This window comes from Oenanthe melanoleuca, chromosome 19, assembly GCF_029582105.1.
Source record: "Oenanthe melanoleuca isolate GR-GAL-2019-014 chromosome 19, OMel1.0, whole genome shotgun sequence".
Lineage (NCBI taxonomy): Eukaryota > Metazoa > Chordata > Aves > Passeriformes > Muscicapidae > Oenanthe > Oenanthe melanoleuca.
Genome location: NC_079352.1, coordinates 5,816,206 through 5,844,194, shown reverse-complemented (window position 1 = coordinate 5,844,194; position 27,989 = coordinate 5,816,206). Strand labels below are relative to the sequence as shown.

Sequence of the window (27,989 nt, the reverse complement as noted above, 5' to 3'; positions counted from 1 at the left end):
GCCACCTCCTGAAAAAAGCACCTTTAGGATAATTTCACTCAGTTATTCCTTGTGCAGCCCCTACACCCAATTTGATCTGGTCACATCTGGTTCCCAGTGGCTGTGCTGAACAAGGAGCCCAAACCCAGGCAGCAGCAGAGCTGGGAGTAATCAGCTCACCCCCTTTCCAAGGCTATTTCATTCCTGCTGGAACCAAGCCCCTCTCAGAGACCTACAGCCTCCACCTTGCAAAGGACAAGCACATCAGGACAACTCCACATGGTACACTGAAAAAATGAGGCCGTTTTATTGATGATTAGACTGCACTGGCAACAAGCATCAAGTTAATACAGACAGACTTCAATCAAAGCATGAGCTTTGAATCAGAAGTCGTAAAGTGACATGATGCCTTAATAAATTAAGGAAGTTAATTCCTCCCCATTGTCAAGTCTTCACTTGAAGTTCTTTGCAAATTCCTCTCCTTTCTTAATAGAAGCCTTCAGCTCAGCCATGGCCGCAGCAACCATCTTCTCTTCAAAGGGGGAGAGCTTGCCAAGGCCTAGGTTCTTCTCCATTCCTTTTTTCTAAGGGAAAGAGGATTTAAGGATTAACCATTAATTGAATGACCTAAAGAACAGCTTAACAGCTGCAAGTATTATCCAGCTGAGATAGAGACCCAGCCTGGCACCTGTGTCATCTCTAGTCTGCCAACCCTGTGCCTCCTGGAAAGCCTCAAAGTCTCTCACTATCTGTGGCAACTTCTACAGCCCTCACAAACTTCTCATTCACTGTTCACATGTGAAACCAGAAGCCAACCCAGCAGCTCCTTCAGGAGGAGACTGACACCAGCTGATCCTTCCTAACTCCACACCCACCATCTGGCAAGAGGATCTCTCTGGTCTATGTCTTTTACTTGCCATCTCAAACTGCCTCAGAGTGGCACTCTCAGGTTTTCAAGATGTCTACACTCCCTCTTAATATCTCTCTGCTTCCATCCCCTCACCAGCCTGCCCCTAAGACAGCAAACAGGGCTGCAGCATCACTGTTTTCCTCCACTCCCTCAGGGTATGGGTGACAAAAGGAACACTTCTTTCAGAGTTCAGCAGAGGTCCTGAAAGCAAGCTATTAATCCTAATCCATGCTGCAGCTCCCCGTGTGCCTCAGTTTCTGAGGATTTGCTTGTAGCAGATCAAGCTGAGGAGACAGGATTGCTGACTCAGGTTAATCATATGAAAGCCCAGAGTAAACAGGCCTGACTTGAGGCAAATGTGACCTCTTAGGCCAAGTCTGAACCTCTGGTTACTCAGTGACCTGCAGTCTAAGAGCAAATAAAAGCAGCAGCATCCTTGTGAAGCTGACTTTGTGTCTAAGGACCATACCCAAATACTGCAGACTCTTAAAGGCACACTCAGCTCTTAACTCCAGCAACAGCAGGCATTCATCTGAACTGAAACCACTGAGTAAAACCCACAGGACACAACCAGTAGCTGCTGTTTGTAAGGCTCATGATGTAGAGTACATACCCCCAGCTGCAGAGGTGTAGAGAAGTATGGGACCTCTGTCACATCTGATCGAACAAAGGCACATTCAACAACCCCCTGCTTTCCACTCATGGCCTCCAGCAGGGAGAACACAAACCGAGCACCAGCATAGGCCATAGACAAGGTGGCAGATCCTGGAAGAGTTAGACCACTTTCAGAAGAGATCATGTTGAAATTTGATACTTCCTTTAGCATCAAAGGTTTCCATACCAGTGTGTTTACAAAATAAGAATAATGCAGTGTCATTGACTTCAAGCTCATGGCCAGTTAGATAAAGCAGCAGCTTTTGGCCACCTATATGTCTCTGACCAGATTTATAAAAGAAACAGCTTAATTTGACAGAGAAGATTCTTTTAAAGCTATAAGTGGTGTGGGATCAGTTAATATTTAGTCTTATATACTGAGCTGTTTCTACTAGCACAGCCCAGGTAGCAGCTGACATAGCAGAGCAGTGAGATTGACAACCATAACCTGTAAATAAGATTAAACTGCAGAGGACTGCAGCCCTACAGACAAGATTTGCTTGGAAGCTTTACTCAAGAACCCACCTGCTCCTGCTTTAGCTTGGACAACTTCAGTCCCAGCTTCTTGAATTCTTGCTGTAAGCTTCTCCAGCTGATCCTGAGGAAACTCCACTTTTGGTGTGCACTGGATGGGGAAAAAAAAAGTTACTATTGAATACCAGAATCCCTCCAGATTCAGCATAAAGCACACAATATTTTTTGTACCACTTTCTGCAGTTGTTACCAACAGTTCTCAGCTGGGCAAAATGGGTTTCCCCAGCTCACAGCTGTGTAACACTGATCAACTGCAAAAGCCTTCAGGGCTGGGGTTACTGCATGGCCTGAACAGGAACCCAGCCATGCCCAACTTCCTCAGGGACAAACCACAGCTCCACAGCTAAACCAGGGCTTGCCACAGCTCCTCACTACTGTGTAGTCCTGTGCACTACAGACACCCTCCAAGCATTAGGAATTTCAGAAAGTAATCTTGTAAATATTTGGGTCATCGTGGCATTATGGAAGTGAAGCCTTATGAAAGATCCAGTTCCCCAGCAGTATTCAGGAATTCACTGAACCTTCAGATACAGCTATACCAGCAGCTTAAGCACAGTTGTGCCTGTCCCAATGGACTGTTTAACTACAGCACCTCTCAGCATGCAGCTGCTCCAAAGCCCTTGCTCTTATTCCCAAGAAAATTCTTCTATAAAGGATACTTTATCCCCCACTTAGAGCACAGCTTTTTCCCCTTTGCTATAGATTGCTCTTGGCCACATCCCAGCATCTCCCCATGAGACTGCACCTGCTTTAGCACTGCATTTCAGCCTGGCTGAAGGGCCAGATTACCAGTGATGGCTGAACAGCCTCCCTGCACAGCCTGAGCTGTGCCTTTCAGTGCTGGAGATTTAAGTGGGGTTTCCAGCCCATCATGGCAAAATCAATTCAATTTTTCTCCTGAAGCCAGGTATTGCTGTATGAGATACCTGTCACAAACAGTGACAGGACACCTAAACACCCATAGTACCCCTCAGCTCTTATCCCAAACTCCTTTAGAGGAAAACTAGAACTGTTTATACTGCCCACAGGGGTTCAGACTTAGACTGTTGCCTTTTACCTTATCCTGCACCCCATGCCAGAAGGAAAGCAGCCATGAGAGCAGGGAAGACTGTACTCTATCCTAGCACATTACCTGCCATCACAAAGGCACTTTATACCAACCCTAACATGCTGACAAGTGTGCTGCCACACACAGCTGTCACCCTGGCTCACCTGAGAGATCAGAGGGATGATGGTCTTCCCAGCATGGCCACCAATAACTGGAACAGTTACTCGAGCTGGATCCAAGCCCTAGAAGAAACATGAAACTTTCCAGCCTCTGAAGCACACGGGCAAGAAGAGCAAGAGAAAACACCACACTTCACTCTCTGCCCTGGATATCAGGATACACAGGGCAGGAGTTCCAGAGGCAGCTGCACTCCAGGGACAAAGCCACATCTACAGAGTGGAACTCTGGGTTACTCTGATCACTTCATATAGTTACAGGATATTATTACTGCAGGCCTGGATAAAGAGCAGCACAACATAAACACCACCAGGGCTATGAAGAGCAGTAAACTGTTACAGCTCCTGATACTTTGCAGAGTATCCTGTAACACACAGCACAGAGCTCGACTTGCAAACACACACCTCACTTGCAAACACCCACAAAACCCTCTCCTCTGGTTACATGGAAGGGTTGGGAATGCCAAGGGAATTAAGGCCAACACATAGCTCACAGCTATGAAAGGAAAGGTCAAAGTCTCTTGAACCACATTTTGCAAGGAACCTTATCTTCAGGCTCCTCTAAATAAGGGAGGCAGGGAATCACTGCCTTTGCCTCTAGCTGCACAGAAATCTGAGCTCCTTTGGCTCTCTGCAGAGATTTTGGAAGCACTTCTTTATAGATCTGATGATCAAAGCAGGCAGTATCCCTCCCCCTGCATGTTAACCATGACCTGCCTTTAGTTCAGCCACAAAAGTATTTGCTCTGACGATGTCCAGTGTTGTAACACCGAAGATTTTGTTGGGATTATACACACCATGCTTCTTGAAAACTTCTGAAGCTATTGGGATGGTTGAATTTACCTACAAGCAAGAAGAGGAAAGCACTGATTAAAAGCAGTTTAGTAATGAAGCCAATGTATGAACTTAACAAGCCAATTAACAACCTGAACTATACTTCCAATTTGGAATCAACTGTAGCCAATTACTTTAATGCCTAAATTGAAGAGCAATTTACAGTCAGGCTGGAATAAAAAAATCATTAATTTTAAATAACCATTAAGACAATAAATTTATTCATTCCCATTACAAAGGCTCCTCCCTTAGTGAGCTAAGGCTTTTATCCCAGATAATACACCAGCTTCCATTATAACCAGTCACACAGACTTGGAGATATTAAACACTTTTACATCCAAGTTTTCTCTGAATTAAATACAGCCAAGAAAAGTGGGTTAGTAGAACCAGGATTTTTTGCTTTTCTGCATATACACTGCAGACCTTAAGGATACTGGTCAAAATTAATAGGAATTTGGATTACTCTGGTATTCCCAGTCTGGATTTTGGTTTTCCTTTTCCTCCACATTTCTATGTCTCCAGAAAACACTTACTGGGTTAGAAATAATACAGATCATGGCTTCTGGACAGTGCTTTGCACAGGCAGATGTCAAAGAGGCAACAATGCTGGCATTGGTGTTGAACAGGTCATCACGGGTCATACCTAAAACACAGCCAGGGCAGGATTTTAATTTACCCACAGTTACCATCATGGGCAGGAAATCCAACCAAAATCCAATATTCTGCTCTGGACACATCAGCTTCTGGTTCCACAGATCAAGAACAAATTATCCAGTTGCAGTAATGAACTGGCTCCAAAGGTAACTCCTCTCACTAATAAAGAGATCAGCCCTTTCTGGTTGGAGCAACCAGCCCAACTGCCCTTTATCAGAATCCACTTCACTGAGGCTGCCTGAAGCACTCTGTGACCACACAACCCACACCAGCAATGCTCAGAGCAGCACAACTGCTACCAAGATGAATTCTGCCCCCTCTTTTAAGTCATTTCCACAACTACAGTTTAAATGCCAACTGCTGCATGCAAAATATTGCTGGTTGTGTGCCACCCCCCATTTCTATTGCAGCAACTGTTTTAACCATGCAAAATGAAGATTTAGGAAGAGCTAGGCATTAAAGTCTAGAATTTTGTTATGTTCCCAATAGGAAAGTAGAGTGGAAAAGAAGCAGGTCAGAAACATTCTAGGAAGGCTTAACAGCATTTATTCAGAAATGCTCCAAGAAGTTGCTGTATAATTGATGCAAAACAAAATGGATTATTTCTGTTCTGCTCAGAAATGAAACAAAGAACCAGGTTTTACTCCTTGAGCACTGCTCTGGGACAAGAAACACTAAGGGAGACTTAGGATCACTTGCGTGAAAAGTCTTTGCAGCTCAGCCCTGAGTAGGAACTCCAGAAATCAATTTAGCCCATTTCACAAGGGACAGTGTAAGAGAGGCTGAATGAGCTGCTTGATACCACAAGGAGCTCTGGGCAGGGGCATTAACAGAGCACTTACACCCTAGCAAACACAGCTGTTTGAGCAGCAGAAGTGCAGAGATCCACTTCAAAGCAGCCCTGGGGCTTTCCAACAAAGAGAACTCACCCGGTTTTCTTGGGACTCCCGCTGGAATAACAACAACATCACAGCCCTTCAGACATTCTGGCAACTGCTCAGGTCCCATGAAGCCTAAAATGGAAGGTATTCAGGCATTATGTTTTTGACAGTTATTAAATAGCTGACACTTTGAAGTACAAAATCATGCCCAGAGGTATCCAAGTTCTTTTTTTTAAATTTAACCTTCAATTTAGACTTAATGCTGAAAAGTAAAGAAACACATTTATGGATGGATCTCGTTTGATGTGACATTCTCACCACATTCACCTGTTTTCCAAACTCCCAGTTCCTCCTGCTATGTGTATTTACTCTCCAAAAGCCTCAGCACTAGAGTCAGTGCTCCGAAAGAACTGAAGACTGGCACATTCATGTAAAATGTCACCTTTTGGTGATCTTCAGATAAAAGAAAGATGAGCAGATTAAGTTTTGATTTCAACAAGAGAAAAGAAGCACATGGAATTCATGTGGACACCCAGGGAGTGTTAAACCTATTTCTAGTCAAACTTTTAAATTCAACACTCTGAGATAATTTCACTGAATGTTTCCTGCCAGATGTCACAAATTCCCCTTCAACAGTGCAACCACAGCCTATTTTCATCTCCATACACATCAATCTAATCAGCTAAACCTTAATTAATCATTCACTGCTTGAGGAAAAAGCTACTTAAATTGCTACTGGGCTTCAGGATCAGTGGGTGAAGATGTCCCCTCACAAGCATTCAGGGTCAGAGCCACTCCTGTGGGAGGATCCCTTTGGAACTCAGAGCATTCCCAGGGTACCTTTGACACTGGCTCTGGTCTCGATGTGGCTGAGGTCGGCAGCCACGCCTGGAGTGTGAGCGATGTCGTAGAGGCTCAGCTTGCTCACCAGAGGGCTGTTCTTCAGCAGCAGCGACAGGGGCTGCCCAATGCCCCCCGAGGCACCCAGCACTGCCACCTTGGCATTGTTCTGTGCAAGAGAGACAACAAACACGTTGTAGAGCTGTTCTGGCAGCTACTCCCCCACCCCCAAGCAGTGACCTTGGGGATTTCGCCATTCTTTCTTTACTTTTAGTTCTGTTTCTCAATTTTTTACCAAGCACTATGCAAACTCGATGGTCTAAGTCTACAGAAAATGACTCACAGCAGCCTCCCAGAGATCCTTCAGGTTTATTGGTAGGGTAAGTTGGAGGAAATGGTTACCTGTTATCTGAAGCTCAAAAGGGAAGCAAGGCTAGGGCAAAGGAACCCAAAGGATCACCCTTCTCCCAATGGGAATGCCTGCCTGAGACTAATACCTGCCATCCTGCAGGCCCAGGGCTGATTTAGGGCAAATCTGGTTTGAGGTTTTTCTGCTTTATGTTGCCAGTTAAAAAAAAAAGTGCCTTTCATTTTGGCAAATCAATACATTTAATGGACTGCAAAAAATGCAATAACCACTGCGTATATGTTTATACCTGATAAAAATCCAAAACAGCACCTGCAGATGCCTCAAGACTGAGGACTGGGAACATTAAGAGACTACAGTTTCCAGCTTTGATCATGTGGTTGAGAACCAACTCTGCTTGGTTGCTCTGTGAACCAATTTTATCCTCACTCAGGTAGTGACTGGCAGGGTGCAATTTCTCTCACAAATGCCTGTTTGCAAAGTGGTGCTCCACAAGAGAAAAGCTCCTTCCAGGGGCCAGAACAACCTTAAAGTGCAACATTGCCAAAGTGATGGAAAACTACCGTGGAGATGTAACAAGGAATTACTGCTGAGAAAGCCATTATTTATCATAATCACACCAGATAAAAGCCATAATAGCTCCACGTCCCTTCATGAATAGCTTAATTACTGTGCTATGATGGGAAATAATCTACCCAAGAACTGAACCAGACTGACCTCAGCGCAGTTTCCTTGCTACTGTAACAAATACAATTTTGCATAAAACTCTTTAAGAGGAAGCAAAGTCTGGCATGGGCCCCATCTGTGATTGAGCTGCCACCGTGGGGTCAAAACTTGCTGCTAATAAATACAGCTCCCATTAAAAGACTTAGACACGGCTCTCCTTTTACAGCACATCTTTATAGCTGCAATAATCACTCTTTTACATCTCACCGGGATAATTAATACAGAATAGAGGTCAGTCTCTATACGTGCAGTGGTTTGGAGTCAGCACAGTGGATTTTGGCACATGAAGGATTACTGCTAAACCCCCACCACCAGCTTTAGTTCTTAGCACCTTCGGAACGCAGGGGCATTTTTGCACTAGAGGGAGGAAGCAGCAAACCCATCGCTCTCTGCACACATCAGAGAGAGGAAGTTCACACAGGATTATCACAGCCGCAGCCTGGCTGGAGCAGGGCGGGAGCTGCTGGGCCCGGCCCGGCACAAGCAGCACCGAGACCCGCCGAGCCCTCTCCCCTCTGAGACACCGGCACACGCTCCCACCCCTCTCCGAGCTAGGCTACACCCGAGCCCTGCTGCCCCTCACTGGGGAGGGCCCGGGCTCCACAGTCCCCTCAGTGAGGCCTCGGGCTCCACCCCAGCCCCGCAGCCCCTCAGCCAAGGTATGGGGCCCTCCCCAGCTCCACCCGAGCCCCGCAGCCCCACTCCGAGGAGCGGCCTGGGCTCCACCCGAGCCCTCAGGCCCTCCCCGAGGACACTGAGGGCTCCACAGCCGAGGAGCACCGGGGCTGCTTCCCGGCCTGGCAGTGCCTCATCCAGGGCCTGCAGCCGGAACTGTGTCCAACCCCGGCGTGCAGGCCCAGAATGGAGAACCAAGCTGCACCCCCGCCCTTCACCCGGCAGCGCCTGTGCTCCACAGCCCCCTCACCGAGCAGCACCGGGGCTCCCCCTCGGCTTCCCCCCAAGCCCCAGAACGGAGGAGGAGGAACGCGGGGTTTCACGCCGGTGTGCGGGCGGTGTACCTGTGCGGAGGTGGCGATGCCGCGGCGCAGGGCGGTGGCGGCGGCGCTGGCGGTGCTGAGGCGGGACAGCATGGCGGGCACGGCGGGGCGCGAGTGGCGGCGGCGGCACCGGTGACTCCAACGACCTCCACGGCCCGCACGGCACCTGCGCGGCCCCGCCCGCAGCTCTCGCGAGACTTCCCTCTCTCGCTTCCCTCCACGGGCGGCAGTCTCGCGAGATCCCGCCTGAGGTAACCTTGGAGACCGGCGGGCGTCGCTGCCTGCGGCCAGGCGGGGAGGGGGGTGCGTGGTGTCGCGATAGTCGGCGACAGCCGGGCGCATGGGGGATGGCGGGGGTGATGTTCTGTGAGCCCCAACACCTCTACAACATCATCAACCAGTACCGGTGGAGATCGCGGCTGACGGAGCCCAACTACCTGTGCCTGCTGGGTGAGGCCGCGGCACAGGCCTGTCCCTGTCCCTGTCCGTGTTCCTGCCCCTGTCCCTGTCCCTGTCCCTGCCCCTGCCCCTGCCCCTGCCCCTGTCCCTGCCCCTGCCCCTGCCCCTGCCCCTGCCCCGTCTCTGCCTGCCCCTGTCCCTCCATTGCTTCTGTCCCTGCTGCTGTTGCTGCCCCTCCTACCAGTCTTTGTCCTGTCTGCTGCTTCCCCATCTGCCTCTTCTGCTCTGGCCTGTCCCTGCCTGCCCCAGTTCCTGCTCTTGCCCCTGTTCCTCCCTGCCCATGCCTGTTCCTGCTTGCTGTCCCTGTCCCTGCCTGCAGCCAGGCACTGTGCTCAGCCCAGGCAGGTATCCTGAGCCAATGGGGCTTGTGAGGAAAAGCACACACACCACTTCTCATAATTTCTGGGGCTTGGCAACTGGGGCCTTCCTCATCCCATTTCAGGTGCCATGACCTGTGCTGCTTTGGCTCTGCTCATGCTCAGCTCTCCCTGCTCTCATCAGTCCCATGGATACACACTCTCCCCTGCTGCTCCCAGTGGTTTTAGAACTGGGCTAGATTTCTCAACCATTACACAAAGATTCCTGATAACCACTTCCATTTTGCATAGTGCCAATACCCCCAGAAGGGTGACTGATATTGCAATGTCATTAAATGTTTTGGTGAGGGAGTTAGCCAGTTTGGGAGTGGGGTTGGGGTCTTTCCAGTACCCCTCTCCCCAGCTCTGGAGCAGCAGAGGAGAGCTGCTGGGCAGGTCAGAGCAGGCACAGGGCAGAGCACAGGATTGATGCTGGGAATGCTGCAGGAGCACACTTGGGTCAGGACTAACACTGCTGGTTATCACTTGGTGTTACACAGACTCACATCAACCCTGGAGTTTGTTATACTCACACCAGAAGGTTTCTTAAAAAAAACCAAATAATATAATCATCAAGGTTAGAAAAAACCTTCAGCAGATAAGGTCCAGCTGACACTGCACCATTATAACCACCCCTAAACCACATCCCCAAGTGCCACATCTCCAAATCTCTTTCTCTGAGTGGTGCCTGAATTCCCACTGCCAAAATACAAAGAGGATTCCACCTTTAAAAGCCAATTGCTCTGTCTTGCTTGGTTTTTTTTCAGATGCCCGTTCTCAGCCTGAATTCTGTGAAAACCACATTATTACAGCCCAAAGGATTGAACTGGTGAGGGGATTGCTTTTTGTGTGAACCATCCCTGGAGTTAGCAATTAGCAGGAAGCCAGAAGTGGTGTGGAACCCAGGGAAATGTCCCAGCCCGGCCCTGCCTTGGCCATGCCCCGCGGCTGCCACTGGGGGGATGTATTCTGTCACAAAGCAAAGGTGGCTCCAGCAGCCCGAAGGATTGGCACAGAGGAGCTGAACATGAGGAAAAACATTGCACAAGAGCTCACACAGTGCAGCCTTGCCTCACAAGGACAGTGCTGGCATCTGCACCGCTGCTGCTGGTGGAGCAATCAGCGTGATTTGCATCATTGCTGACTCCTAACCGGGGCTGGCAGTGTCGTGTCCACCCACACGTACAAACCAACACCTAGCTGGAGAGCTGTAGCTTGCAAGATGTCAGGAGTGTTGATGCCACCAGAGAAGAGTGGAGCCGTGCTCCTGATGGAATTCCTCTGTCATTTTGGTAGAGTTCTGCAGGGGAGTACCTGATCCCGAATCCTGAGGAGCTGGGCTATGTCAGGTTCTGTGTGGTGTATGACCACGACACTGGCTTGACTGACTGTCAGGAGAAGGAGAAAGAAACAGGTACGTGTGACCCATGTCAGTCCAGACCTCACTGCTGGACAGAGATTCTTCCCATTCTTCATTTAATTGATGAGCTTGTTGGAAGAGATGTAAATATTCCCAGTTTTATGTGAAAAACTGTGCTCTGCCTGTTTTTTCACTGTATTGTGTAAGTTCTCAGGCTTCAAAAATCCAGGTTTTATTTCAAAGCATCCTGGCAGCCCTGGTTTCCCATCTGTGGATGATCCTCTGAAGCTCCTTGTTGCATGTGAGGAACGGGTTCTTTTTTTTGCCACATTTCCCTGAGATTTGGTTTGTCCAATGATTGCCTTTCAGAGGGTGCTGCTTCAGGGACTGAAATCAGCAGCTCAGGTTCCACATCTTCCCAGGGTGAGTACTTCCTTCTTTGAGGTTCACAAAAGGCCTTCACTTCATGATATTTAAAAAGATTTACCTTTAATGAGGGTGGTAATTTGATGGAGTTCACCAAGAAATCTGAAGTACTGGAAACTTTTCCATGGCATTGTTCAGTCTTCCTTGAACCATGGACTTGTTTGGCTTTCACACATCCCTTGGCAAGGAGTTCTGCTGTGAGCAGAGCCACTTCTGTTTGTTTGAGCCTTACAAAGGCTACAGGAGTTTTAGCAAAGATTTACATGACTTTTAAAGAAAAAAAAAAGTGGAGGTATAAGGGGAATGAATAAAGCAAGCAGGTTCCTAAATGCTTAGTGATGAGGCAGTAAAGGTGTGAAAAATCAGAACTGTGTTTCTATTGTGCTGATCTGTTTCTAAAGCTGACATAGCAAGAGGGAAGCAGGATAGATTCCTTGGGAGGAGGAGGAGGAGCAGCCATCTCACATAATCTATTTCATTGAGGAGAGTGTTTAAAACATTTGTGAAAAATTTATTTAAAGCACATCCTTTTTTTTCCCCTGTTTACCTAAAGAAGACTAAAGAAAAGGGCCTCCATAAAACTAAGATTATTAAATTTAAATTAATAAAATTTCCCTGGGAAGTTTCATTATTTTAAATTTACTATGGGAACTTATTACAAGAATTTCCCAAAGAAAAACGGAGAGAGGAAAAGAAATCTAGAAAAGAAACCAGGAGAGGAATAAAAGATCAGGATGAGAGGGGAAAAGCAGCATCCCCTGTAACTGACCTGCAGCAACAAGTAAAGAATAAGCCAAGCTTTTAACAAAGTTTTCTGCAGAGCATTAGATGGAATGAAAAGGGATTTGCTGTGGATGTCAGGGAGGGAAATGGGAGCACTGAACCTGCAAACAGCTCTTTGGTCTCTGTAGATGCTGGGGAAGGAGATGCCCTCCTCCATGCCAGAAACTTGGAGCACTTCTCCCGCCACCCCGTGCTTGTCCTGAAGGGAGGGTACAAGCGTTTTTCAGCTTGTTACCATTTCCTGAAGAGCTATAAGACAGTGTGGATGCCTCAGGTGAGATGAGACTAATTTCCAATTAGTCTCCAATTCATATTCAATTGATGATGGATGGTGAATTCTGGTTAGATGGTGTTGCAAATCACAGGAATTTCAGACAAAGGAATTAAATGTAATTTGAGTTACTGTGCTTGCTCTGAGTCTCACCACTGATTCTTTTACAGCCACACTTTTTCCTCTTCTATTGCATGAAAGGAAGTTCATGGAAACAAGCTGGGAATGTTCCCCTGATAACCCTGAAACTGGCCTATGGAGAGTACAGATAACTGAACAAACAGTAGCAGATGATGACAAGAAGCAGGCTGCTCTCTCACACGTGGTTATCTGGCATAGTACACAGCAAATGTTTTCAAACAGAAGTACAGTTCCTACCTAGCACTGTGACCCATGTCTTTTCATTGGGAAGGGTCACAAAGCAAGTGCTAGTATCTTGTTTCAATAGGCCCAGGAAGAAAATAGCAATCCACTCAAACACTGGTGTCCTGATCGCTTGGTTTCACCTATAAACATCCATCTGTTTAATTTATAAGAAACAATTACCCTTTATTGCACATTTAGGACAGGCAGGGCAGGTTAAGAAGGTGCTAGACAACAGAGCATTTCATTCCAAGGTGTATTTTGTTCCCTTCTGGTTCCCAGGAAATAGCCCATGACACGGTGCTAACCTGTGGCTGCTACAGCACAGGAGAGAAAATCGATTCCCTTTGTGCTGCTCTGTGAAGGGCAATTCACTGCTGAGTTTCCCCCTCAGGCTCAGCTGGACACAGGCACCTCCTTGCCTCTCAATTTAAGCTTTAAATTGTTAGACTGCTGCTTTGTGCTCCCAGAGCAGTATCCAGGTGTCCATGTACCCCTTAGGGATGTCCAGGCACTGTTGACTCCTTGTGTGTTTTCCTTCTCAGCCTCCAGGCTGCTGACACAGGATGCAGCTGCACATTTGTGCTGTGCCACTCCAGGGCACCTGCAGCTCTGCAGGTGGCAGATGATTTCATTTAGCCTTGCAAACAGTAACCAGGGAGAACATCAAAAGGATCTGTCATGCTGCAGCCCCTCCAGACAATGGAAAAAATGTATTCCACCTCCTGTTTGGTTGGGGTTTGCTTCAAGTCATACCACCACAACAGGGAGGCTGTTAATTATTGTCAGTAAAAACTAGCAAAGACTTCAATATATAGCAAATCCAGGTGATTGAATGAATCATTACACTAAAATATGTCATGGGCTGCTGACTAAGTGCCTGTTCAACTCTTCACATGACTTCTGTTTAAGAACTTATTGAGCTAATGGGAGCAAAGATACTCTCTAACCTGAGTCTGTGATTTCTTTCTGGCAGGAGCTAGACAACTTCGAGCCATACCCTGTAGAAATACTGCCTGCAAAGCTATATATGGGCAATTTCAAGCAGGCCAGTGACAAACAAATTCAGAAAGATCTGCAGATCAAATCACTGGTCAATGTCTCTGAAGATCCTGTAACACTGTAAGTTAAACTGTTCAAGGCTTACCCTCACCAGTGTCTATGATGTGAAAAAATGAGGTGACACAGAGTTTGCTTGCAGAGGAGTCAGTGCCTGTGGCCTTCCAAGGAAACCTCTGTGCAGATTCCAGTGCCATTTCATGCTCAGTTTTCTAATTTCTGCTCCAGACTTAGCACAACAGCAACATAGTCCTGCCCTTGACCATGCCACAGGTGAATTGGGTAAGAGGAGGACTGGGAAGCCCTTGGTATTTCAAATCTATCACATATCAGCACTCTTCTGGAAAAACCTGTATCTCTAAATAGCTTTCAGAGCAAAACCTTACCAACACATCAGTGTAAAAGCTAAATCACCAATATGTCACATTTTTGGTCTTCCTTCCTTACCCATTCTGCCCATGACCTGTCAGCTCAGTCAACAGGCCTTGCTGGAAATGCAGTTTCACACAGTGAAAACCCAGTGGCATTTCTCAAGGTGATGACCCAAAGTAACAAATCCAGTTACCTACCCAGGACGTGTGCACCAGCAGACATTCTCATGCTTTTGGCTCCAGGGGAGTGTCTCTGCACTGTGGATAATATTCCCATGTCCTCTGCATGATGTGCTTCCACATTTTGGAAATTCCTCACCAGTGTTTTTCCCCATGAGTTCTCTGAGTCTGTGGAAGGAGGAGATGCTGCCATAGAAAACCACACAAAGAGAACTGGGGGGGCTCCACAGAACAGCCAACACACACTCTGTGAAAGCACACCTGCTTCCAGTTCATGTGGCTACATTTCTCTCTCTGTAGGTTATCTACCTGTAAGTTAAGGCATCAATGCTGATACCATTGAAATGGAAAATCAGTGATTAAACTGGTTCTGTGTTACAAACATGTCTGTGCCTCACCATAGCAAATCCCTTATTATGTTAATGATGATGATGATGAAAAACTCAAACAATGAGATCACCTCTCCCCCAACAAACACATCTTCTCAAGGCTGCTTCTCTGTTCCATGAGGTCTGTGTGCTCTTTTTCCAGGTTTGCAGAAGAAGGTAAATCCCTTCATATACCTGTTCCAGATTCACTCGAAGCAGATCTTTTCTCTTCCTTCCCCACCATTTCTCATTTCATAGGTGAGTGGATCCTGATCTGGAATTCCTGAGCCCTTGCTCACTGTAGGACATTAGATGGGAGTGACAGGAAGCCCAGGCAGGAGGGTAAGCAAGCCCACACCCTGATGGATACCAGAGCTGCCTCACTAAACAGTGTGCTGGGCAGAGAGGAGATTTTGCAGGGCATCTGCCTCTGATGTTCCTGCTCACTTTGAAGGATACCTCGCTCTGATAACAGGGAGCTCTCCACCCAATCTGAAAAGGCTTTGCACCAGGGTTCCATAGGATCCACTCTTACTCCTTTGCAGCAACCCTTTGACTCTCACCAGCTCAAATCTTCAGCCACCAGAGCTTTATCTGAACCAGAGTGTGACCCACATCAGAGAACTCAGCAGGAGGCATTGATAATCTTTGTGATTTGCAGTGTAGACCCATTGTAGGGCCCGGGAAGACTTTCAGGTTGGACAGCATGAACCTGGCCTTCAGATGATTACATCAGATAGGGCAACAAAAAACACACTCTGCAGCTCAGTGCCTGCAGCTGCACAGCAGACACAGCTCCTGCAGCTCCATCCTGGTGCTGTCCAACCATGTCATTATCTTTTATTGTGCTTATCAAATAACACCTGCCACAGACCAAAGTCCTGCTGAGCTGTGCTGCACAGAGCTAGAAGCAAAAGACCACCCTGTCCCCACAGACCTTAATCCAAGTACAATGTCAGACATGACAACTGTACACAAAGAAACAACTTTGGAGGATATAATTTTGTAGTCCTGAACTGAATTTCATTGTTTGGTGCACCTGAATGTTGACATTCACTAACTTGCCTTTCATTGTGCCTCATGGTTTTTCCCAGTAGTACTTCAGAAGTTTCCTTCTGATATCACACATGGTTTGTGGCTGTTCCTAAACCAGACTACAAGAGTCTGTTAGCTGCACTTGTGGAAGTGTTCCACTGTTTACCTGATAGTGGAACTGTTTATTTGGCAGTGGAGAGCAGATTACTCAAACCAGAACACGAGACTAAAGCTCTCCACATACTCCAAGAGGAGTGTGCGTGTCCTCATGCCAGGTGTATGTTGGAGTGGGGCCAGTTCTACCCAGATCTTAGGACAGAACTAGTATCTCACAATAGAAATGAGTTTTAAAATGCTGGATTAGTACTTAGGAAAAAAAAAGAACAAACAAACACATGACAGCACTAAAAGAAAAGGTTTTGCTCTATGAATTCTGGAGTTCAGTTGCTAATATTTTTCAAATATCATTCTGCCTAGAGATGGAGAGAAAGAGTTAAAAGGTTATGAATTAAATATGCAACCTTCCAGGCAAAATAAGATTTAGATACCTTTAGACCTGTCTGGGGAGGGTTTGTGATGCTGACCACAGCTGATAGGTCATGAAAGATCACTTCTCCTCAGATCCCTGGTGTGAAGGTGACACTGATGTGTAATGAGGCATTGACTGGTCATTGTCATTGGTGCTGCTTTTCAAGGCCGTGTTTGGACTGTGGATTTTTAAGAAAGGCAAATGCTTACAGAAATGGGAGCTGGCAGTGCCCATCTGCTGCTGTCAGGGTTCCTGAGGGCTCCTGTCTCTCAGGCTGCAGCCCCCCTGTCAGCTGTCACCAAATTAGTGCTTGACTTTGCCACGGGAAGCTCCATTTCCCAGCTCACTAATTTGTGATTGGCATTTCTTGACTCAGATGCTCAGCTGGAGGTGGGAGCAGTGCTGGTGTTCTCCAGCCTGGGGATAAGCAGGAGCAGCACAGCCACCATGGCCTATCTGATGCACTCCTGCCGCTTCTCCCTGCAGGTATGTCACTGTCACAGTCCCTGCAGAAACTCTGCACTTCATTTCTCTTCCTAAACCCCCATCACTGTAGTAATAAGACATTCTCTGTGATTTCATGCACAATATCCACCTGATAAGGGAACTGATTATATGATTTGAGATTGCATCTTCTTTAGACCATTAAGGAGGTGGCTTAGGTGTGATTTTGGGTATGTGAGTCCTTATGCTAGAACTTGTGATATTTTTGTTTTCCCTACTTAACTAAAGGGCTAGGAAAGCAAAGCTGTGGATACAGAACATGGTATTTATTCTCCTTTGAGGAAAAAGAGTGGAAGCTACTGCAATTAATCCTATCTCTTAATTCCATGGTGTTAGAGAAGTTCAGACCCATTGTTTGCAGGGCTCTCATTTACCATTGACTTCAGCACTGACTTCTTCCACAATCCTTTTTTATTCTTCCAGAAGCAATCCCCTCCCACAGACACTCCTGTATAGAAATCTGGAATGGGATAATACTTGCCCTGGAGGGATGTACAGGTCAGATGGCCAGTACAGGCTGTTCCATAGCTCTGAATAATGAAAGGAATTAATGAAGGATGGCTGGGAATGGCCTGGTTGTACAAGAGCCTGGTGGCCTCTCCCATGGTGCCAGGCCTTTCTCCCTTTGCATACAACACACAGGCAGCATCTCCTGGTGCCTCCTAACATGGAGCAGGAGAGTTCCCATGGCAACTGACCATCCTCCCCTTAAAAACCTCACCCTTGTTTGGAAAGCAAGCTTGAAGGGATTGATCCAAACTTCACTGAAGCTGGGTCTGTATCTGATAAGGTGATTGATTTTGTGCAAACATGTCCAATGGAAGAGGAAAGCTCTTTCCATGGCCTTGTGCCAGTGGGTAATTAGAGGCTGAGGGTGCCAGCAGGGCTCAGAAAGGGTTCAATCCTGCACTAACAGGGCTGTGATTGCTCCTGCAGGCTGATAAAAGCCTCACTGAATCACAGAATGATACTTCCAATGGCAGTACAAAAGTCAAAGCCTGAGCCTTGCCATTCCTCTCAGTTGGCATCAACAGGTTGGTCTCAGCATTTCACTAAATGCCAAAAAAAAGAAAAAGAAAATACTGTCAGGGCAGTGCTTGCCCACTGTTGGCTGGGCAAAGCTTTCCTGAGGGATTACCCTGGCACACAAGTTTGTTTCTTGCAGACAAAAGCAGAGCAACAGATTCCTGTGTGATCCTCCAGCCAATCCAAACAAAGATCTTTGAAAACTTCCAAAAAGGCAAAAGCAAGGAGTTGGGATGTGCAGCTCCTGATTCTATTAGTAAACAATGTGTGAGTAGATCTATTGAGTCCAGGGGAACCAGAGACACCCACACTCTGGACCCAGAGGAGTAAATATTGGAATATCAGCCTCAGAGCCTGCAGAATCAGCAAGATTAGAAAAACAAACCAATGGAGCACTATCTGCTGACCTTTGGTCTCATTTCACTTAAGCAACCTTCCAAGTGCAGGGGGCAAGCTCCTTTACAAGCAGGAAGATGTGCACTGACAGGAAAACCCAGGGATGGAGCTGGAGTAATGCTGGTGGATCTGCCCTGTGTGTGTCAGAGTTTCTGGGTGATTACTTGGAGCTAACAAATAATTAAGATGGCTGTAATTAATACAGTGGGATAACTGCAAGGTCATAACTGCTCTGCCACATCAAGTCACACCAATCCAAAAATGTGACAACCTTCATGGCTTTATAATCTTAACAGCTGATACTTCACTGCTTTGCTCATCATCTGTGGAAGGAACAGCATTTTAGGGTAGAAAATCCAGGATTGTGTTGCTCCATAGAGTAGAAAAACACTAAGTAGTGAAAGCAGCCTGAGCTCCAGGAGAGCAGAGCATGAAGGGGACAGGTTTCTCTCAGGTTCACATCTGGATCCAGCCTGTCCTCACTTTGGTACCAAACTCCTCTCTGCAGGTTCTTGCTGTCCAGCACAGACAGCAAATACAAAGCTCTGTTGACTGAAGTGTTGCTGCTTTGTGAAAATGCCTGTTAGTCACTTTCTGTTCAATTCCTAACACTTGTTTACTTTCCTTCTGTTTACAGAGAGCTTGGAAATACCTTCTGAAATGCAAAATGAACATGAGACCAAACCGGGGCTTTGTGGAACAGCTCTCAGCCTGGGAGAACCAAATCTATGGGTCCCCAGTCACAGATGTCACTGAACCAAATTACTGACAGAGAACATCCCATGGTGAAAGCCACTTCCCCTTTCTGGGGAGAAAGTTACTTGAACACTGTGTGAAAAAAGACCCAAATGTAATGGAAAAGCTTTCCTCTATTAGCTCAATATCATTTTGGTTCAAGATTTGGAGCCCCCTGAGGAACTCACCTGTGCTGGAGGAGGTGGCAGTTTGGGGAATGCAAGTCCTGCAGGATCTGGCTCATTAGACACAGCTCGACTCTTCTGTAAGCAAAGGGATTATAACTTCAGCTGTGGGGCACTCAGTAGGGTTATTTCCCCAAAGGTTTGTTATCCATGGTCTGGAATAGTGAATTTAGAGTCTGACAGTGCCCACTTCCAGCCTGCAGAGGTGACAGCAGAATTTCCCTGTTTGAGAAGTCCCTGTGCCCTGTGAGTGCCTTCTCAGCTACCCACAGATATGACCATGGCCTCTCACAGACTCACTGGCTGGATTGTTGACGAGTCCACCCTTCCCATTTGCTGCCTTCTAATCCTACAGCCAAACCTCTGGGCACAGCTGGTAATTTTAAAGCCTCAGTGCTGTCACATGAAACCTAAACTCAGTGCCATCCTCACTCTTACAGCACTCTGAATTCTGTTCTTTGGCATCACCAAATAAAACAGGACAGAAAACACTCCCTGGCTTTGCAGCACTCTGTGTTTGGGATTGTGATAATTGATAAAAGATTTGTGTTAATCATAAAAGTATTGGGGTTTGTATAAACCAGAATACTTAGGTCTGAAATGAAGCATGACACTAAAAAAAGGAAAATATATTATTAAATAATTTTGTTTTAAATCCTCCTGTTACGAATATTATGTTTTCTAAATAAGTTGTATCTACTGACAGCTTGCAGAACAAGGTTTTCACACGGCCCAACAGGTCCTACAGAATCAGGTTTCCTGCCTTTGTGTGATCAATTGCAGCCTATCCCTAAGACCAGACTGCCTGACTTCTGCCATCCCTTATCTACCAAGAGCAGATGGTTGTCTATGGGACTTGACAAATTGGAGACTCACGTCGTCCAGTGATCCCACAGACCACCACTGCTTACCTGGCAGAATTATGACAACAAAAAATAACAATAATTGATGACTACAAGGAAACCATGCTATAAAAGGGAGCTGCAAACCAAAGTTGGGTGGAGCATGGAGTGGGCAGTGACCCCTCTGCCTCCCCAGTGCTGCTTGCTCTGTCTATATAAAATAAAGCAATCTAAATTTTGCTGAATATCGAGACTTTTGTTTCTCTAACAGGATTGAGCGGCGGGTTTGGGTTTGGGGCAGGGCTGGGAACGCACCCCGAGAGCCGCCCGAGCTGAGAGCGAAGGGCCGCGATTTCAGGGATTCCAGGGATTTCAAGGAATTGAGATAGTTCCTCCTTCTCCCGGCCCCGATTCAAGGGCAGCGCGGCGCAGCGAGGCCCCGCCCCGGCCCCGCCCCGGGGCGTGTCCGGAAGGGGGCGGGGGCGGGGCGGGGCCAGCGCCGCCCGTCGCCGCGGGCCGGGCCGGGCCGCTCGCCGCCATCGCCGCCATGGCCTGGGGCGCCTCGCTCGCCGAGTGCCTGCGCGAGTGGGAGGAGCTGCAGGACGGCTACCAGCGCATCCAGGTACCACCGGCCCCGGCTGGGCCCGGGCACGGGCCCGGGGAGCGCTCCGGCCGGGCGGGGCACGCCGGGGGTACCGGCACCGGGGGTGGGAGATGCCCCGCGGCATCCCCAGCGCGTCCCGCGGGCTCTCCCCGCTGGAGTCCGGGCGCTTTTCCCCGTGTCCCTGCCCTCGGGTGCTGGCCCCGCGCCTTGGGGCACAGCGTTTCGGTGCCGGGCTGTGCGGGGCTCGGCGGAGCGGGGTGCCCGGTCCGCTGCCCCAGCCCGCCGCGCACGGGGCGTGCAGACTCAGATGTGCCGGTTCTGCTGCTGGCAGCGGCGGTGCCTGGTGTGGCACGGCCGGGCGAGGTGCGCAGATGCCGCTTCAGCCCTTATCGCTCCTCTCAGCCCCGCACGGAAAGCGGCCAGCACAGCCCAGCTCTCCCCGAGCCCCGGCACGCTTCAGCCCGACTGCCGTGCCCTGTCAGCGGCGGGGCTGGCCGGGGGCTCCGCGCCAGGAGGGTGGCTGGTGTCAGAGGTGCTTCCACCTGCTTTGTGTAATCCCCAGGGCGCTGCCTGCCGGAGAAGGAGTGGGCAGGGTTCAGCTCACAGCGGGTCACCCAAGGGAAGGGTTGGCCAACCTTCTCCTGCTGCCGCTCAGGTCACTGGGCTGCAGCTGCACCCGCTCCCTCTCCCCCTCCTTCCCCCCGGGAGCGGGCTGAAGCGGATGTTGTTGCGGACACGTCGCTGCTGTGCCCAGATCTGGGGCAAGGGAGGCTTTGAGAAACCTCCTCTTGCTCCATAAGGGTTGCGTGGATGTCCCGGGTCGCCCACTTCGAGCCCTGAGTGCAGCCGCTCAGCGCCGGCCCTTCCCTTTGGACACCTCCCCTTCCCTTTGGACACCTCCTCCGGGCGGTCTCCGAGCGGGAGCTCGGATGCTGGCACGGCTAAAGGACTTGTCACAAAAGCCACTTGCTCGGAGTTAACTCCAGAGCCAGGAGGAGGTGACTAGATGGCAGCAGGAAAGCTTGATGGTAGGAAAGCTTCAGATAAATCAGGGACATAAATCACTGCTGTGGAACCGGGACTATTTGAGATCCGTTCCCTCCTTGCCACTGCTTGTCACCAGAGGGAGAAGGTTTCCCTGCTCTCAGTTTCACCTTTCTCCTTTGGGAGCAGCTTTTAAGATCTGGTGATCAAGTGGTCGATAAGAGCTACAGAGGTTAAAACTTGTTAGTGCCAAGGTCTAGTCCAAGGGTTGTTGTGAGCAGAGTGTAATTCCCTGCTGGAGGTGGCGTTCAGGCTGCTGTGAGGTGAGGCTGTTTTCCTGCTGACCTGGACAAGCAGCAGCATTGATCCAGCAGCTCTCCCCTTTCCCTACTAAATATAGTGGGGAAATGCATCCAGCCTCACCCAGGTGTGATTGGGTTACTGGGCACTTGGCTGCAGCCCTGCTGTGAGTCTGTCCTCTTTGTCCAGCCCACTGGCAGGCTCCTAGCAGCTTCCCAGGGGTGCTCAGCTGGAGCCCCAAAGCCACGAGCTGGGAACCATGAACCAAGAGCTGCTCATCCTGGCCCAGCACCCAAAACCACTGCTCTGAGTGGCAATAGACACAGCGTTTATTCCAAAGTCTTTCCTATCTGCTGTGTGCAGCCATTGGTGTCCCAAACACAGGAACATCCCATGGATAGCCTGCTTGGGGTTGGGGATGGGCATCCCCATGGAAGCAGGGCTGGCTGCAGACTGTCCCCAAACACCCCTGGCCTTCTGCAGCCACCCCTCCTCTCACCCAGCAGCTGCACAGGTGAAATTAAAGACATTTTCTAACAAAAGCATCACAGAGAGCCCAAGGACAGGGGGGCTGGGCAGGCAGCTCTAATGTGTGCTGGTCTCTCCTTCCCAGGACAACCACAAGCTGTACAAGCAGAAACTCGAGGAGCTGACCAAGCTGCAGGATGGGATCTCCAGCTCCATCGCCCGGCAGAAGAAGCGGCTGAAGGAGCTGTCGCTCTCCCTCAAAAAGTGAGTCGGTGCTCTGGGAGGGGAGAGCAGCAAGGACAGGGCTGCTGAGCTCACCTTGTGCCTCAAATGCAAACCTCTCTGCAGCCATGTGCTGTGGGGAGGCTGATCCTCCCCAGCCCCCCTTTCCTCTGCCCTGATTTGTGCTCCATTTGCAGTTCAGAGCTTGCAAGGGTTTTACAGGTACCATGAAGTGCTCCCCATCCTTGCCAAGGGTGAGAGACACATCTGGCCTCACCTTGCTCCCCTCTCTTGAGCAGCATCACAGCATGACAGAGGAGCTCCACTGCAGATGGAGTTGTGCACTTGCCTCCCATCCACCTTCCCTGTCCTTGGGGTGTCCTTGCCTGAGTCAGTCACTTGTGGAGTGCCAGCACGTGCTGGTGACGTTACAGAGGCTCTCCTGATGCCAGTGCCTGTCTTTGCTCCCCAGATGCAAAGGCCAGGCGACTCCCGAGCAGGAAACATCCATCCAAGAGACCCAGAGCCTGATTAAAGAGAGGCAGAACGTGTTCTTTGAGATGGAGGCCTATCTGCCAAAGAAGAACGGGTGAGAAGGCACCTGGGGCACCAGGGCCACCCTCCACACCCCTGTGGCACAGACCCAGAGCTGTCACCTGCACCCAGCGGTGTCACAGCTGTGCTGCTCCACCTGGGCTCCCCAAGGACACCTGGGCAGGAGCCAGCAGTGCTGCCCCTCACTCCTCTGCCTGCTCCTGGCCCTCACCCACCCTTGGGCAGTGGTTGTGCCCTTGCAGAAGCCCTGGTGAACACCCCAGTGCCTGTGCTCCCAGGGGATTCCAGAGGGTTTGTGCCTGGAAGCATCTGGGGGCTCATCCCTGGCCCCACTGGTGGCACAAGAGGGAACAGCTCCACAGCAGGTCCTTGTGCTGATGCTCTGCTCTCTCCCCAGGTTGTACCTGAGTCTGGTGCTCGGCAATGTGAACGTGACTCTGCTCAGCAAACAGGCCAAGTACAGCCCCCCCTCTCTGCTCCTCTGGTTTGCCTGGCTTGGGATCCCCCTGGCACCAGGAACAACAGCTGGGGAGCTGACACGGGGCTGCCTTGGCTCACCTGGTGTAGATTCCCTTCCTGAGCTCTTTTCTGCATCATTTCCCAAGAATCTGCCAAATCCTTGGCTCCCCCTCACATTCCTGCCCCTGGGCTGGGATGGACCATTAGCTCTGACAAGTTAATGGGATCCTCACCAAAGCCATGTCCATGTTTCCACTGTATTAGGAACTTCAGGGAAGACAGACAGTGGATTGTCCCCTCCTCTTCCCCTGGGGAAACACCAAAAGTTGGTTTTGGCCCCTGAGAGCCTTTCCCTTGCCAGAAGTGCCCAGAAGGAGCCTCTCCCCTCTCTCTCTGTTCCTCAATCCTCCCCTTGGTGACATGTGCAGATCCCAGTCTGTCTATTTTCCCCACCCCACCAGGTTGGGGTGTTTTGGGGTGCTCAGATGTGTCCCAGCTGTGTGGAAGCAGCTGATGTGCTCTGCTCTCAGAAATACCCACAAGGGAAGGTTCTTCCTGTGTGTGTCCCAGAGGTTCCCAACAGAACATCCCTTTTACCCTTTTACATTTCACAGCCAGGTGGGATGGGAGGGCACAGATTTCCAGCAGCCCCCTTTGCTCCAAGGCTGTCCTTGTGCTTCCCTGCAGGTTTGCATATAAAGATGAGTATGAGAAGTTCAAGCTCTACCTCACCATCATCCTACTCATTGTCTCCTTCTCCTGTCGGTTCCTCCTCAACTCCAGGTGAGTCTGGCTTGGTGCTGGGCAGAGATCTCCTCCCAGAGCCCCCTTGCCCTTCTATCCTGGAATATCCAGAGCTGAACAAGAGATCCAGGTAAAGCATCTGGACCCTGCCCTGGAGGAGGGGTGGGGTGGCCTTTGTGGCTGCCACAAAGGTCCCTTCCCTTGGGGGTGTGTGTCCCACGGGCTGTCAGGGTGCCTGTGCCCCCAGAAGGTGCCTTTACCCCCTGCTCTGTGTGACCCAGGGTGACAGATGCTGTCTTCAACTTCCTGCTGGTGTGGTACTACTGCACCCTGACCATCCGTGAGAGCATCCTGATCAACAACGGCTCCAAGTGAGTGCCCTGGGCCCTCTCTGCAGGGCTGGGGGAGGTGGGACCCGTCCCAGGGAGCAGCTCCCTCCTACTCAGGGTGTGTGCAAACCCTGCTGGGAGCTGCAGGAGGGGGCAGGAGGAGCCTCCCGTGCGAGGGCGGTGGGAAGGTGGAGCTGGTGCTGCCCAGCCCCCAGGCCCTGGTCCTGCTCTCAGAACCATTTCCCAGCCACTGGCAGCTCTGGGGTGGCTGGGGCTGGGCTGCTCCACTCTCCAGAGGATTCACACTCCAGATGTGACACTGCTTCTCTGTGTCTGCCCTCCAGGATCAAGGGCTGGTGGGTTTTCCATCACTACATCTCCACCTTCCTCTCAGGTGTCATGCTGACGTGGTGAGTCTGTGTCCCCTGTCCCGTGGGGGGCTGTGGGCAGCTCTGGGGGGATGTGGGACAGGCAGGGCTGGCTGTCCCCTCCCAGCCCCACGTGCCCCAGCCAGCTCCATCTCTCCACAGGCCAGATGGGCTCATGTACCAGATGTTCAGGAACCAGTTTCTCTCCTTCTCCATGTACCAGAGTAAGTGCTGCCACGTGTGCTGGGACAGGGACTGAGCCCCAGTGCTGAGAGTGCCTGCAGAGCTCTGGCTGTGGCCTTTGTGGGATGCTGCTGAGCTGGGAGGTGATCCCTGGGCAGCTCCTGACAGCAGCCATGCCCTCCCTGCAGGCTTTGTGCAGTTCCTGCAGTATTACTACCAGAGCGGCTGCTTGTACCGGCTGCGAGCGCTGGGGGAGAGGCACAACATGGACCTGACTGTGGGTGAGTGGGCTTCCCCTTGCTGGGGGTCTCAGGCTGCTGTCAGCTCTGGGAGCTGTGGGTTCTGCTGAAGGAAATGGTGGCACTTGGATTGGATGATTTATCAGCAGCAGGAACAGTAAAAGCTACAGGTCAAACCAAAGCACTCAGAGCAGCATCTCCTATGGGGCTGCACCACACCATGGGCTGATTGTCCCCATCCTCCTGCTCTGCTGGGACCACCAGCCCAGCCTCACATCACCTCAGGATGTGAGGTGGCAGTGGATGTGGCTCTGGGCATCCCAGGTTTCCCCAGGAAGCTCTTTCAGACATGAAGCATCCCCCTCCCTGTGCTCCACCAGCCTATTCCAGCCTCTCACAGAATCCTTCATCCTTTGCAGAGGGCTTCCAGTCCTGGATGTGGAGAGGCCTCACGTTCCTGCTTCCCTTCCTCTTCTTTGGGCAGGTGAGGCTGCCCCAGTCCTTGCAGGATGCCAGAGCCTCGGGTGGAATGTGCCATGTTCCCAGCTGTGCTCGGTGGCCTGCACATGGCTCAGACCCCACAGGCTGCCACAGCCACGTGCTGTGGGATGTCTGGGGCAGGGAGATGCTTCCAACAAATGCTGAGCCTTTCCCTCTGAAGCTCCCAGCACTTCCACAACTGGGGAAGTGAGATGGGGAGGAGCTGGGGTGGTTCTGCTGAGGGCTCAAATGCAGAGGGGCTGTGGGGAGAACCTTTCCAAAGCCTTTCTGAGCTCCAGCTTTGAGTTGCTGCTGCAAAGGATCGAGTCCTTCCTCAGATCCTTGGGGCTGATGGCCAAAGGCTGGGCTGAGGCTTCCTCATGGCCTTGGGCTCCAGCTGGCCTGAAACAGGGGGGATGTCTCAGCTGGGCTCCTCTGGGAAGGAGCCCTCTGGCCCTGAGCTGGATGTGGTTTCACTGCCCCCACACGAGGCTGGGGTGGGTTTCTACCCAGGGGTAGCAGCTGGGTGGGTGCCAGCCTGGGCTGAGCATCTGCAAGCAGCAGCTGCCCTCAATCTCCTCTCTGCAGTTCTGGCAGCTCTACAACGCCATCACCCTGTTCCGCATGATCCAGCACCCCGAGTGCAAGGAGTGGCAGGTGAGGAGTGTCCTGGGAATGCCCTGGGAATGAGGGGAGGCCCCGGGCAGGTCCCTCCTCTGACTCCAGCCTCTCCTCCCGCAGGTCCTCATGTGCGGCATCCCCTTCTTCATCCTCTTCCTGGGCAACTTCTTCACCACCCTCCGTGTTGTGCACCAGAAGATTCAGAACAAGAACCAGGACACGAAGGAGAATTGAAGAGGGGCAGTGTGGGGGCCTGGACTGTTTCTCCCCACCTGCTCCATCCCCTATTCCCACCTCCTCGATTCCGTCCGGACTCTGGTGTCTCAGCCCGTTCCTGGGTGTGGGACAGAGCCTGGGACCTGCTCCTGGACAGTCCATGGGCTCAGCACGGGGCTGGAGCCGTGCTGGAGTCACTCACCTGGAGTCAGGAGCACCCTGCACCTCCTGTCCTGGCTGCCTTCCACATCCAAGCAGCAGGATGCTTGGGACAGCCACTCCCCTCCCTTCTGCTGGGGTGTTCTCTGGCTGCTGGTGCTCCCCACCCCACTGGGACAGGGCCCAGGGGCTGCCTCACACAGCTCCTGGGGGGCTGCAGGCTCCCCCTTTCCCCCCAGCCCTGCACCCAGGGCAGCCCCTCTGTGTGCTGAGGGCACTGGTCACTCCAAGGGCAGCTGGGGCTGTGCACAGTCCTGCATTCCAGGGCTGCCCCAGCTCCTCCCTTGCCTCCAATCCACAGGGAAGGGGCACTGGGGAGCAGCAGGAGCCTGGAGCTGTGCAAGCAGCACCCTGGGCTGGCATCGTGTGAAAATAAAGGGAAGGAGCTGCCCCAGGTCACTGGGACAGTCTGGGAACAGCATCCACACTCTGCTTTGGTTCATCAGGAAGGGGGTCCTGACACAACCTCCCGGGAAGGAGGGTGGAGGTGGGGGGCAATAGGACAATTGTCACAATAGGACAAGAGGAAACAGCCTCAGGTTTCGATATTTGGGTATTAAGGAAAATACCTTCACTAAAAACAGCTGTCCAGCCCTGGCAGAAGCTGCCCAGGGCACTCAGGAAGTCACCATCCCTGCAGGGATTTAAAAGCCATGGAGATGTGGCAGGTGGGGACATAGCTGAGTGGTGGGTTTGGCAGTGCTGGGTAAAGGGTTGGACTCAATGATTGGAGAGGTTTTCCAGCCTAAACGAGCCCCTGATTTTATGAAAAGTCATCTCCCTGTGCCCTTCCACCAACCTGGGCTGCAGCAGGAGCTCCTTCATGGCACCCCAGTCTGCACAGGCTGTGGGCAGCCGAGCCCAGCAGAACCTGTGTCCCTGTTGGTGGGAAAGAGACACCCTGTACCAGCACTGGGAGCTCTGGAAGAACCAAAGAGCAGGTTGGGCACAGCTGCACCCCAGTCCAGAGCCCCCCACTGCCATCCTCCCTCCCCTCCCACAGCCCAGCACTCAGGGTAGGGGCTGCCCCCAGCTCAGCCTAAACCCAGAGTTGCCACCACATCCCCAAATTTCCTCCCAGTTATCATCCATTACTGCTCCTGCCTCCTTCCCTCTGGCTCAGCAGAGAGGATGCAGGAAGCAAACTCC

General features: G+C 50.7%; 4 protein-coding genes across 6 annotated transcripts in view; 3 read left to right on the top strand and 1 right to left on the bottom strand.

Annotated features, from left to right (window-relative positions):
- The window catches only part of SH2B2 (SH2B adaptor protein 2), a 241,493-nt gene extending 223,417 nt beyond the window's left edge, over positions 1–18,076 (top strand). For both annotated transcript variants that reach the window (XM_056506902.1, XM_056506903.1), the window contains exon 11: positions 18,062–18,076. The gene's annotated coding sequence lies outside the window, so the exon portion shown is untranslated. The remainder of the gene's footprint in view (positions 1–18,061) is intronic.
- On the bottom strand, positions 263–8,974 carry MDH2 (malate dehydrogenase 2). Its single transcript, XM_056506917.1, has 9 exons — positions 8,623–8,974; positions 6,511–6,679; positions 5,719–5,802; positions 4,669–4,778; positions 4,019–4,144; positions 3,290–3,367; positions 2,069–2,168; positions 1,503–1,654; positions 263–563 (listed from the first exon to the last, which is right to left on the bottom strand). Exons 1-9 carry the CDS (start codon positions 8,941–8,943, stop codon positions 432–434), a joined length of 1,272 nt encoding a protein of 423 aa, XP_056362892.1. The 5' UTR covers positions 8,944–8,974; the 3' UTR covers positions 263–431.
- STYXL1 (serine/threonine/tyrosine interacting like 1) lies at positions 8,844–19,499 on the top strand. 2 transcript variants are annotated; one of them, XM_056506919.1, is made up of 9 exons: positions 8,853–9,051; positions 10,184–10,245; positions 10,713–10,830; positions 11,146–11,199; positions 12,114–12,259; positions 13,596–13,741; positions 14,761–14,855; positions 16,538–16,647; positions 18,725–19,499. In XM_056506919.1, exons 1-9 carry the CDS (start codon positions 8,949–8,951, stop codon positions 18,854–18,856), a joined length of 966 nt encoding a protein of 321 aa, XP_056362894.1. In that variant the 5' UTR covers positions 8,853–8,948; the 3' UTR covers positions 18,857–19,499. The 2 variants fall into 2 exon arrangements, with proteins under 2 accessions (XP_056362895.1, XP_056362894.1); XM_056506920.1 differs by lacking the exon at positions 16,538–16,647 and having other exon boundaries at positions 8,844–9,051.
- An 835-nt stretch (positions 19,500–20,334) lies between these two features.
- On the top strand, positions 20,335–27,261 carry TMEM120A (transmembrane protein 120A). The gene is made up of 12 exons (XM_056506918.1): positions 20,335–20,471; positions 22,351–22,469; positions 22,900–23,016; positions 23,380–23,439; positions 24,129–24,224; positions 24,467–24,556; positions 24,859–24,924; positions 25,045–25,106; positions 25,254–25,346; positions 25,724–25,788; positions 26,373–26,441; positions 26,526–27,261. The coding sequence occupies exons 1-12, from the start codon at positions 20,397–20,399 to the stop codon at positions 26,637–26,639; spliced, it is 1,026 nt and encodes a 341-aa protein (XP_056362893.1). The 5' UTR covers positions 20,335–20,396; the 3' UTR covers positions 26,640–27,261.
- Positions 27,262–27,989: the final 728 nt, after the last annotated feature.

What these genes read in the sequence shown, in the direction of transcription:
- MDH2 (XM_056506917.1), bottom strand. Translation starts at nt 8,943, where the DNA reads ATGCGCCCGGCTGTCGCCGACTATCGCGACACCACGCACCCCCCTCCC. An exon ending in GACCAGAGCCAGTGTCAAAG is followed by an intron (nt 5,803 to 6,510) that starts GTACCCTGGGAA and finishes CTTCCATTTTAG; the next exon opens with GCTTCATGGGACCTGAGCAG. An exon ending in GGGAGTCCCAAGAAAACCGG is followed by an intron (nt 4,779 to 5,718) that starts GTGAGTTCTCTT and finishes GCTGTGTTTTAG; the next exon opens with GTATGACCCGTGATGACCTG.
- STYXL1 (XM_056506919.1), top strand. Translation starts at nt 8,949, where the DNA reads ATGGCGGGGGTGATGTTCTGTGAGCCCCAACACCTCTACAACATCATC. An exon ending in AGGTTCCACATCTTCCCAGG is followed by an intron (nt 11,200 to 12,113) that starts GTGAGTACTTCC and finishes TGGTCTCTGTAG; the next exon opens with ATGCTGGGGAAGGAGATGCC. An exon ending in CCTGCCGCTTCTCCCTGCAG is followed by an intron (nt 16,648 to 18,724) that starts GTATGTCACTGT and finishes TTCTGTTTACAG; the next exon opens with AGAGCTTGGAAATACCTTCT.
- TMEM120A (XM_056506918.1), top strand. Translation starts at nt 20,397, where the DNA reads ATGGCCTGGGGCGCCTCGCTCGCCGAGTGCCTGCGCGAGTGGGAGGAG. An exon ending in ACGGCTACCAGCGCATCCAG is followed by an intron (nt 20,472 to 22,350) that starts GTACCACCGGCC and finishes TCTCCTTCCCAG; the next exon opens with GACAACCACAAGCTGTACAA. An exon ending in CAACATGGACCTGACTGTGG is followed by an intron (nt 25,347 to 25,723) that starts GTGAGTGGGCTT and finishes CATCCTTTGCAG; the next exon opens with AGGGCTTCCAGTCCTGGATG.